The sequence below is a fragment of the Papio anubis genome, chromosome 5 (genome assembly GCF_008728515.1).
Source record: "Papio anubis isolate 15944 chromosome 5, Panubis1.0, whole genome shotgun sequence".
NCBI classification, from domain to species: domain Eukaryota; kingdom Metazoa; phylum Chordata; class Mammalia; order Primates; family Cercopithecidae; genus Papio; species Papio anubis.
Window position 1 is genome coordinate 104,597,958 of NC_044980.1, and position 12,140 is coordinate 104,610,097.

General features: G+C 37.1%; 1 protein-coding gene across 7 annotated transcripts in view; it reads right to left on the bottom strand.

Annotated features, from left to right (window-relative positions):
• The window catches only part of NREP (neuronal regeneration related protein), a 261,805-nt gene that overhangs the window by 14,595 nt on the left and 235,070 nt on the right, over positions 1–12,140 (bottom strand). For all 7 annotated transcript variants that reach the window (XR_001903630.2, XM_009208883.1, XM_009208884.3 and 4 more), the window contains exon 3: positions 12,008–12,068. Coding sequence is in view for 6 of the 7 variants with exons in the window: in XM_009208883.1 (XP_009207147.1) it covers positions 12,008–12,010 (3 nt within the window). In the remaining variant the exon portion in view is untranslated. The remainder of the gene's footprint in view (positions 1–12,007; positions 12,069–12,140) is intronic.

Consider the following 12,140-nt stretch of genomic DNA (forward strand, 5'->3'; position numbering starts at 1 on the left):
TATTTATTTAGACGTAGGACTTTGGATTTTTCTTGGTCTGGGTGGATGAGATAGCTAGTTGCTTTGAAGAGTCTGAAGATATTTCAAAGCATTCCTCTTGTTGACATGTGCAAGACAGAGCTTTCCAGAAAGTCTGCATTTTCTCCCGAAGTGCTCATTCCAAAAGAAATTATTCACTCTTTCCATCAATGTACCCTTTTCTACTGGTAACTGCAAACCCTTCAGTATTTAACTAAAGTTATTTCACAGTTCAGTGCTTGTCTCACACTGTCCTGGTCATTTAAAAACTGGTATCTCTTCAATAGCAAATAGCATCATAACAGATCACTAAATTTGGAGGGAAAGTGGTTTCTATTGCAGAAGAATGTAATTAAAATTGGTGTAAATCACAGGGTACAGAATTCTTATCTGGTAAGAATTCTGACTTTTTTAAAGAAGAAAAAATATATCCAGATCTGTATCAACATGCTATTTAAATGCTCAGGACAAAAAGAGGCCACTAAGAGGCTTCCAAGAAAACTGTCAGAAAACTAAAAGTACAAGAGGAATAGAATGGATATGCTTAGAATGGATATGCCCCTGCACATCACCTGGGTTTTCAACCCCTCTGGGTGGAGCCAAGTCTGATTAAGTAGAGGGCTTCTCTCTGATGAGGGATTCCGTCAGGCAGTACCATGTGAGGCAGAGAAGACTGAAGGGAGGTGCTCCCAACCCAGACAGATGTGTTTCAGGGCTAGTTGTCACCAAAGAAATACAGGCTTCAAGAGTTGTGAAAATATCTGCAAAAAGAATGCCAAACTAGAGGCTTAGGTTCCCTAGAAAAAGAATCATCGGTAGTTTAATATGAAAAAGGTAGCAGTGGAAGCTCAGGCCTTCTTTCCAAATTCTGACTCTATTCTACAACAAGAGAAGACCTCAACCACATATTTTTCCCCTCAGTCTTTCTTCCATTGTAAACCAAACACCACAACTATACCTCTCCAAAAGAAGGGAACTATGAGCAATAAACAGGAGTAGTTGGAACCCACAGAGACAGAGCATGTACATTTGGGAACCACAGCTTTCTGTAGAAATGCATAATACAGTCCACTATAATGTTTTGTTAACTTTAGGCATGTTTTCCAGGTGCACTCTTTTAATCTTCACAATGGTACCGCATATATAAACCAATATATATCTAAAGCGCTGGCAACAGGATCGGGCACATAAGCAGATCTGTGTTAGCTACCATTATCATCATCGTCACCATTTTACAGATGAGAATAGCGAGGGAGAAAAGTCAGGGAACCTGCCGAAGGTCTCCAGTGTTCATGTGTTGCTACAGTTGTGGAGGAAAGACCAGTCTTAGAGTAACAACATTGACTTGGCTACATTAAGACTTTGGATCTAATTAAACCCAAGCAAAGTAGGAATCAGTTTTTTTCTTTTTTCAATGTTCCCTGGAAGGAAATGTCCAGCACAATATAAATATGTAGCATCACTGCAGCTAATAACAGAACGCATTTGCTGAGAAACCAAGTTGTTTTATATGACCCCCAAACGAACTCTCAAACAGTTTCTTCTCAGATGGCTACCAATGGAAAATCTAATTCAGTATAGAATTCTTGACTGTCTACACTGGCACAATCAATTCATTCTTTCATCAAATGCATTTGAAATCCTGTTCACTATAACTTTGCTTTTTAAAATGTTAACTCAATTTAAAAACAAACTAATTAGTTAAAAAATATTTTATCAATGATCTGCAGACACACAAACCATATACTGCATAAAAATATGAAGTATTTTTCTTCCTTTCAATTGAGGAAGAAAATAAACACTTATCAGACAAGAGAGACAGGTTAAATTCAGAAAGAAAAATAAATTTAACCAGACTCCACTTGGAAACCTTTAATTAATGTATTAGAAATCCAGACAGTTCTAAAGATGGACAAATGGAAAGATGGAGATGGGGCAACAAACTAATTATTAACATCCTAAAGGTATCAAATAGCAAATAATTAGGTATGCTGTATTTGATCCTCATATTGCAGGTAGAGTACTGTATTCAATCACAGTCAAAGATGTGGTGACCCTCAGACTTCATCTAAACAACATAATAGCTGATAAATTTAGTAAAAATTCACAATGATTATCAGATGAATTGTTTCTATGATGCAAAGAACAAATTTAATTGTATTTCTGATTGATTGTGCCAGTGTAGACAGGCAAGCCTCATATAATAAAGTTCAAAAAGTGGTTCTCATTTTTTTTAAAAAAAAAAAAGGAAAAATAGGCTTAATAAAGATTAAATGAAAAGATGTGGAGACTTGTCTCCCAGACCTTGATAACAAGATCAGAACAATTTATGATTCTATTATCAATAAGTGAGAAAAATATGCAAGGCCAGGGCATTTCATGATATATAATTAGACTCAAGACTCCACAGGGCAGTAAGAAATGGAGACTCAGTTCTGGTCCACAGCATCCAGGCTTTGGAAAAGTTAAATCTAAATAATAAAGGACTAAAATTGTGAAGATAAAGGCTCAGAGATATGGACAGAATTTCTGATCCTATATTAACTAAATTGGCTAGGTATATAATCTAAATTATCTGGTCAATTAATAAAGAAATATTTACTAAGTATTTTCTGCAGGCATTGAATATTTCATAGGCAGTTTTTAATCCTATACAATTAGCGTCTTATCAAAGAGTAAGTCCCATTAGTTTGGGCTGGAAATACCAAATTACAAAGAAAATACTTTTTTTTTTTTTTTTCAAAAAGATTTTTTCTTTTTTTTTGTTTTTGAGACGGAGTCTCGCTCTGTCACCCAGGCTGGAGTGCAGTGGCTGGATCTCAGCTCACTGCAAGCTCCGCCTCCCGGGTTTACCCCATTCTCCTGCCTCAGCCTCCCGAGTAGCTGGGACTACAGGCGCCCGCCACCTCGCCCGGCTAGTTTTTTGTATTTTTTAATACAGACGGGGTTTCACTGTGTTAGCCAGGATGGTCTCGATCTCCTGACCTCATGATCTGCAAATCCCAGGAAGTCTATTCAGGAAAGGAGTGGGCTAGTTAATATGACGTATCTATTCAAATTCGAATTCTGTTAACAACACAACTGGAATTCCGATATTGCATGCTTTTAAACAGTGGGTACATTCCCTGAACAGCAATCATTCTTTAAGCTAGTATTAACTGAGTTCCTCCAATGCAGAAGGCACTAGGTTAAGTGTTCAGCCATGTGCCGCCTAACCCACAGGACACACTGATCTACTGACACTCAACAATATCTGTCAAATGAGCACAAGAACAGACTTTGACATCATGGTCCCAGTGAGCCTTTTGGGTGGCTTTCACTAGGATGACTGAGTGGGAGGCATGAAACAGTACTTCGTGGAGGGAACAGTTAATATCAAACCCTTACTTGGGTCATGTTTATAAGCACCTTAGTCAACAAGTTTTATCCATATAAATACTGACTAGCTTTCCCTTGATACTCTGAAAGTTGGCTGACAAAGCAGTATCTTCTCCTAATTTCTACTCTTTCCTGTCCAAGAATAAGTTCTATATCAGACACCAACTTTATCCAATAAAAGTGTCCTCAAAATGCCTGGACCCGTTTTAAACAAAACGACTTTTGTAGATTTCTCCTTGTTCAGCCACTGGACTGTAGTACTTTTCCCTGCTGGAATTGTATCAAACTCAATTCAGCAGGAAGGCTGTTACCTGCCCCAGTAATCAAAGGACATGGTGTGTGATGGTGATCTGAGTAAGAGCTGGGATGGAGGAGAGAAGAGCTGGAGCTGGCAGCCACAGCAAAACTTCTGTGCACATTATGAGTCTCCCTGTTCGTCTCCCTGTTCTTTTAATTACCTATTGGTGAGTCTTTGGCTCGGCATTTTTATTGGCAACAACTACTTGGCTATTCCTCCGTCCTTTCCAATCAATGGCTCTGGTTCCCAAATTTCAGTGAAAAGGGGCAAACAGACCTTCCTTTCATGCCACATTCTCTTATGTATTTACTCCTTCTCCTTCTTGAATATGTTATATTTGTATTTTGCTCCATGAAAATGAGGAACATTGAACCAAGCAGTCTAAAATCAGAGATTTAAAAAATCTTCAGCTAGATTATCATAACACTTTCAAGGCAAAAAGATTAGATTAGGAACCATTCTAAGGTAATAATGGGCAACAATTTTACTTTAAAAGATTGCATTACCCTGTGAAACCAGGGCAGATTTGCTCTACTGTCATGACTGCCTCAGTCAGACTACTGAGACAAACTGTGCTGCCCGCTGGAAAAGCACCATTAATACCCTCATGCATAATGGCGCCCCACAGCCAATATTTTGGATATGATGTGTAGCACTACTCTAAAGTGAGATTCCTCTTTCAGCAGACCATACCAACCTAGCTTTCTGGACTCTCAGGACCTCCTCTGCCTAAAGGAGTGCAAAAGAAAGGAACACAGAATTTAGGAGTTGTTTTTGTAGTGTGCTTAGATCTCACTTAACTCTTCATCCTTACTTCCCAAACATTTGAGCCTTCTAAAATGTTCAGTGAGAGGCTCTTTTCAGTAGGAAATTGTTCATCAGTGTATGTTCATTTCATTTCCTGGACTGCCTTATAACTGAGCTATCACAGCAGTGCAGTGTCCGGCCATAACTCATTGTAGACACCAAAGTGGGCCACCTGGTCCTGCCCAGAAATAGCAGATTGTCGTGTATCCATGACCACTGACTCATTCATTTATTCCACAGGCAGTTGTTGATCACTGAGGATGTGCCAGATCCTAGTTAGGTATGGGAGCACAGATCAGACTGGTTCATGGTGTAGGATCTATTCCAAGGTCTCATTAGGAAATGTCAGTGAAAGTTAGAGTTTCCTTTCACTTTGTAGAAAGAGAACACCAATTTCTCTATGATTTTGCTACTGAGAGTTCTCTCTCAGTAATGAAACATCTCTACATCTGAATTCACCATCCCACTGATAGAGGAAATGGAAAAAAAAGAGGCATTAGTCTTAACTGCTACCAAAAAGGGAAAGGTGTTGCTCAGTTATTAAGTGGTCAATATTCTTGTATCACGTATACAAACTTGGAGGGTAGAAAAACATGCAGAAATAAGCCAGCCCAAGAAGAAAGTTAAACGTGTGATAAGTATACAGAGGAACATAAGAAAATTCCTGTTGGATGTACTATGGTGAGTTTCAGAGAGGAGTTGTCATTCTAATTCAGTTTTGAAGGATGGCTTTATTTTGTCAGGAGGTGCATTCCTTCTAGAACCAAGTTAAGCAAAGGCACAGAAGGAGGGAATCCTGGGGGCAGGTTTAGAATAAGTGGCCTGGTCCCTCTAAGAAAATATAATCCACTATAGCTAGAAATAAATGATTAATTAATATAGTTCCTGGCATATCTGTCAAGCCACAGAAATAAAACTTAGGAAGTTCTAAACATAGCAGGTAAAAAAAAAAAAAAATTACTTGAAGGTATGAGGTGGAGAAGGCGTAAAGAATTCAAGGAGCAATGCTTACCTATGTCACTTTTACTGAGAGATTTACAGACAAGTACTACCTCATCAGAAGGGGTTAAAAGAGCTAGTCACATCATTTCATGCTGAAAATCTTGCAGCTGATGTATTCTAAGGTAACATTCTGTGCTGTTAATGAGATTGCAGGGAAAAAAAAAGTCCCTCTTGGACTTGGCTTTCCTCGATTTTCATGTATCATGTGATGACATTCCCTTTGGTTGATCACCAGACTACTGACTACATTAGTAACAGCATGTAGGCCTCAAATTGTAAACAATTTTATTGTGATGACATAAGTGTTGGCTTCCATTTTGAATAAGTATGGTTAATCGAGAAGAAATGGAAAGAGAAAAGCAGCTGGGTACATGGGGGTGCAACTGATTAGCACATGCCAGCACCCAGTCAGTCTCACAGGAGGGAAGCATGATCCTTCTATCGGGGAGCTTGCAAGTCAGCAACATCCTCTCTGCCAAGCAGACACTGCTGAACTTGCTGGGATCTGCCAATGAAAGTGCTGCCACTTTCTCAAGAAAAAGAAGACAAGCATGCTCCCTTTTCCCTTCCCAGTTCCTTCTAGCTAGAGACCTTTCTTCTCTCCACCACTCCACTCCAGCCTAAGGCGAGTGAGGGGGAGCAATAAAGTAAGCTGTACCTTTAACCAGAAAGTGTAAGTGAGTGAGTGTGTGTGTTCTTTCCTGTTAGGCACAATCAAAAGGCAAAGAACCTGAGACAGGTTGGTAACCTGAGTGAGTGCCCTGGGCCATCTCTAAGATGCCTGCTCAGTGGCTTCTTATTGCTTAGCACATCAAGTCCTTGACTTCTAGGTCTAGTTTTTGAGGTCTGTCCTTGACAGCACAGAGGTCCTGAACAGGGAGGATGATCTCCCCTATAACAGTAAAAAGGTATTATCCTCTCTTGCAAGCCTAACTCTCTAATGCACTCCTTTAATCTGGAATACTCCTCTCTCTCATCTAAATCTACCCAAATATTCTTAATTCTTCACTCACTCAATATAAGGACTGGTCCTAAGTCCTAGAAATAAAAAGCTTAATAAAGCATAGTACTTACTCTCAAGGAGCAAATAGTCCACTTCTAGGTTTCAAATTTTGTGTCAACTCCAATCAATTGTTAATGGCATCCCGGAACACTGTATTGAGGATTTTGAAATCATACTCAGGCTGAATAATAGAGTGTCAAGGCTGATTAGCAATGTCTCCCGCAGGTATAAAAGTTAGTGATGGAGATAGCCATATATTTGCTATTTCTGGCTCCAGCTTAATTTCTACCTTCTTAATAAAAGTTAATTTTAACTTTTAACTCCAGCTTAATTTCTACCTTCTTAATATAAGTTTTCCACTATCCCCAATCCCCAGTGCTCACTAACATCACTCATACCATTTAGCACTAGATTGTATTGTTTTACATTGTTAAGTATGCTGCACCTCACAGAATCACAGAAATAGATTCTACTGAAATAAGTGAAGGCTAGAAAGTTCCAATACTGGGAGTAAAGCTCCTCCTGGGTCCAGCCTGCAGGAAAGGCTGCAGGAAAAGCTGCTGTGAGCTTTAAATACCACAGCTGGATCCAACCCAGAGAGATGGCATCGCACCACATTGCCAGAGTGTGACTCTGGAAGCTGGGAAAGGTTAGCCATTGCAAGCCACGTAATTTTGGCAAGTGCCACACCTTATGGTTTCACCGCATTTTGTTTTATCCCATTAATAATGGAAAATAAGTTTCTGTGTAAACTAAAATTGCATTCATTTTGGCTTCCTACCTCTTTCAAAATAGAGGTTAAGGATACAAATTACTTCTAGTTTACAAAAACTAAACATAATTAAATCATTAAGAATGAATTTTAAAAATCCAACTTAATAGACATTAATATGCATAGACCAAATATTTATTGAGCTTCTACCATATATTTAATACTTTACCAAGCACGATATGAAGTTTATAAAGCCTCTGGGAGCCTATAATTTAGTTGAGCAAGGAAAGAAATGCATATGATCCAACTAACAAATAATGCCATCCTGGTTAATACCATGATATTACTACTAATAACTGAATTGATATCTAGAATTTAGCTGAAAGCCATGTTAATGCATAAGTCCCAAACCATTAAGGCTGTTAATACTTTTGCACTAATGGATCAATTTCAGGATCACTGCTATTTTTTTACACCACTGAGATGAACTATTCTTGAAGCTCTTCCTAGGTACAAAATATGTTCTAGAAATATGCATTTCAAATAAATTTACACCCAATAAATATTTTTAGCAATCATAATTCCTACAGATGTGGACTAAGAATTTATGATTAAGCTGCTATCCAGTACAAAGTAGAGGAGTCCTTTAAAATTGATATATTGTAATATATCTTTATCAACCAAGATGACAAAATCCAAGTACATTCAATACATTTTCCTCTGGTATATTCAAATTGGATTTGCTGGTAAGATTTCCTTATCCCTAGTTTTTTCTTGTATAACACAGGAATTATACAGATAATTCAGGCAAATCCTTCCCACTCCTACATCACTCCAGCAACATTTTGAATTACCAAGATGAATCAGACAAAATCAATTTTTTGAGCATAGTTATTCAGATAATTATTTCAACCCTCCATTTCACTTTGGCTATGGGGATATGGCCTTAAAAGACTTTCCATCCAGGAACAGCATTAATTTTTTTAAAAAAGGAAGGACCAAGGAAGTTACACTAAGGATCCCTAGTCAGCCCAGTGTATCTGAATGCCACATCAGGTCTTTAACTGACCAGGTAAATTAATACTTCAAAGTATAAAATTCATTAATAGCCAAGGATAAATTTGGGTATTGCTCATTTGGTTTAGCAGAGTATTCATATTTTAGAAGTATATTTTCCTGTTTTAGAAGTATTCATCTCAGGACTTAAAAAGTGAATTTCTTCAGTGTATTTATGATGATCTGATTTACATCTTTTAAGAACTGTATCAGGTTAAAATGGAATGATACTTGGAACAGCTGTTTATTCTAAGACTGCTGCTCAAATACCGTTTCCTACCTGAATTATCTCTATAGCTCAAGAGGAAGCTAGACTGGGCTTAACCCAAATAGACTATCCCTACTGTCCTAATTCCTCAAACGATTCCCAATTCTCCCCCTCACTGTTCACTGGAAACTGTGGTGAAAAAGACAGTACCATATAAAATTACTCTCTTAGGTACTCCTCAGCATCTCCACCATCAAGAGTCACCGAGCAATTGGTATATTTACATTCTAAGCCCAATGGCACAAGCTATGAATAGGATCACATCCCTCCCCAAACTTTGTCTTTTTCTTTAAACAAGGAAACCTTATGTTAATGGAGAGATTATTGAAAGAGTCTTCTTATAAGCCCATGAATGCCACTTCACAAACTGTACAGAAAGCAGAGCTCTATGAATGGTACAATGGAGTCAACTCATCTGTTTTAAAAGCTCAGCATCAGTCTTAAAGAGAACTTATATTGTTCCAATTTCTAGGTCTCTGTTAAAACATAATGAGCCCATGCTTATGTCACTGTGAGTCCATGGCACACACACACTGAGAGGCAAGTTTACTGTGTAGAAGCCAATCATGTTGAAAACCAGGACTTAATCTTGACATTGGATTAAATAATTTTTTTTTTCAAACTAGTCAATAGAATCATCTACTCATTCTGAATTGTTTTCTTCTCATTAACTTATCCAAAGCAAGTACCTTTAAAATAGAATACCTAAATAAATAGTAAGAACGCATGTAAAATACAATCATAGCAATTTAAATTTAGCAAAAAGACAAATGTAAATTAAAGAAGTGCTGAAGACTTAATATCCTACTAATTAAAAAAAAAAAGTGAGGGTGGGAGAGGCATGGGAGAGGCATATTTACTAGAAAACAAAAAGTTGGAGAATGACTTATAGAAAAAAATGTTCCGTTCAACTAAGATACAGCAAACTATGCTCAAAATTGACACTTTTAACAGTACTCTTGAGTTGCACAACCCCAGGTGCCACCATGTACAACTTTATGTAAATAACACTCCCTGCAGTGGTGCTCAAGGAGGCCCATACACAGAACACAATGTGATTGGTGCCTCCTAGAGCTGCACGATTTTATATACATATATATAAATATATATGATACAGAAGGCACTCGAGAATCCTTAAGTGTCTCCACATTATTGTAAAACATTATCATTTTAGGTATGTAAAAAGTCTAGATATTGAATCACTGTGTTATGAATTCTAGAATCTACTAGATAATTTCTTACGCTAAAATGAGCTGATTATAAATTTGTATTTGAAATAAGCCCTTTACTAAATAGGTTAAATATACTGAAATTAGATCTTCTTTAGCATTTTAAATTATGTAACTGGAAATGCAAGTTTAACAGGAAAGCCATGCTTATGTATTTTCTAGAGGTGTCAGGAGTTAAATCTACTGCTTCACTGGAAGCAGTTTCTATTGTATGTGGGCTAAGTCTTCACTCTAAGTAAGCCAGTTACAGAGGTCCACAAAGTAATTCCAGTTTTAATAAAGGAAAGAAAACTAACTTGATTTTGCCAAAAGGGAGAAAGAGGAGATACAAGACACCTCTAGTATCACTTCTTAAAAAAAAAAAAAAGTGAAACTTTTTTTTACATTAATATGTGCAAAGACTTTTAAGATCTAGACTTTCCGGAAAAAGAGAATTGCTAGAAAGTTACTTGGAATCACCCACAGACAATAACTGTCAGTGGTTTCATTTCAGGCAATGGGCTTGTGCCAAAAGGGACTGACATCTTGATGAAAGGATCACCAAAAAGTTGTAAGAATTGTTTCATGAGTAAAAATCCTTCCTGGAGCAACAAATTGTGATTTTCCATTCTGCCACCATACATAAACGATAACTGCAAAAAAATTAACATGTAATAATAATTTCCATCTGCTTTTCTGCATTCAAATGGTTCCAACTTCCACTCTCAGCTTTGGCAGGCATGCTTACCTTCTACAAAGCTCATTCTACTTACTACTACAGAACCATGATATCTTACTCTTTGAGCTTGATCTATAGAGTTGGTTTTGGCAGGGTCAGTAGTCATATTTATGTTTAAACTGGTCACCTGACATATTGCAACATACATCAACCTTTGTGATCTATTTATGGTCACAGAAAGTAGGTAAGGTTCTGAGATAAAGAGCTTGGAGGCAAGGTGATGTGGCCAGTCACAGTAAAAAAATAAGTAAACACAAATACTTTACAGCAGTTGATTTTATTACCATCCTATTATTCTATGACAACAGCTAATTAAGAATTTAATATGAATTTAGGAACCATTTGCACAAAATCCATTGATTAGCTTAATTTTATGTTCACTTCTTTCGTCTTTCTACCTCAAGTTCCTTAATTTGATCATTTTCAAACAAGGTCCATGTGGTGCTTTGATACCCACTTGTTGAAATGGCAAGTGAGGCATACACAAAAAATAAAACACTTGTTAATAAAAATCAAACTGAACTCATTTCACTGCCTGATTCACTTTCCTCCTTGGAAGCTTATACTTGGGTTGTTCTCAAAGAAAACATCAAAGATATCAGATTAAATTTTGATTCATTAAATTCCACCCTCATTTCAAAGAAAAAAAAAACTAAAACTAAATTTGGATATCACACATTCTAAGTGACAAAGAGGTGTTTTAAAGAGTATAAACATCTGCAGTAGGACACGCTGTACTTCACTAAAAAGTTTTATGACATTTCTATTATTTTTTTTTAGTTCATCTTATTTCCAAAGAGGAAATTTTTCATAGATGATTAATACACTTATTCAGCTGCTTTTAATGTGTATTCCTTCTGTTTCTTTAATCAGTAATCAAACATTAAACTGCATTCTCTGTGGATCATAAGCTTTGTCAGAAATAGTTATACTTTTATTTAGAGGTTAACATGCTTGACTTCTAAAATTGAGTGCATGTCTCTCATAAATGAAGTTATAAATCAAGAAAAATAACAGTAATTGTATTTAAATAGATGGGGTACATCAATATAAAAATTCATCCTTTTCATCTATATTGCTTTAAAGGATAGCATATGCAGTAGCTGTTGATCAGGGAGACAGACTCCTCAGTTTTGGATAAGTTCGAGCTAGCTCTAAGACCCAAGGCTTTGTTTGAGCCCTACTGCTGTCACCACCTCCTTGCGTGTCACAACACATCACTCTTCTTAAAGAACCGAATAGTTTCTGTTGTTCAAATTAAATAAATCCTCGCTTCTGAAAGAGGAATTTTAGTTTTCTATTCAAAATAACTGCAAGTCAAAAGAACTAATTTGCCACATTCAATTCACATAAATTGCTGTACTGCAACGCTCCCAGGAGCTGGAGATAGAACCTTTTAAAGGTCAGATGGGGTGTAGAACAATGAAGGGTTGAGGCGGATGAAGATGGGTGGTTGATATTTATATGTAATAGATTGGTAAGAAGTATTGAGAATCTTCTCTGATGACCAAGTCTTACCATTTTGAGAATCTTAGTCTTGGGCTTCTATTCTCCCTCTCTTCAGTCCAGGGAGACCAACCTGCAAAATATGTTTAAATACAGTAGACACATCGCCTCACCACAGGTCAGCAAACCAAAAACGCCTCTTTAG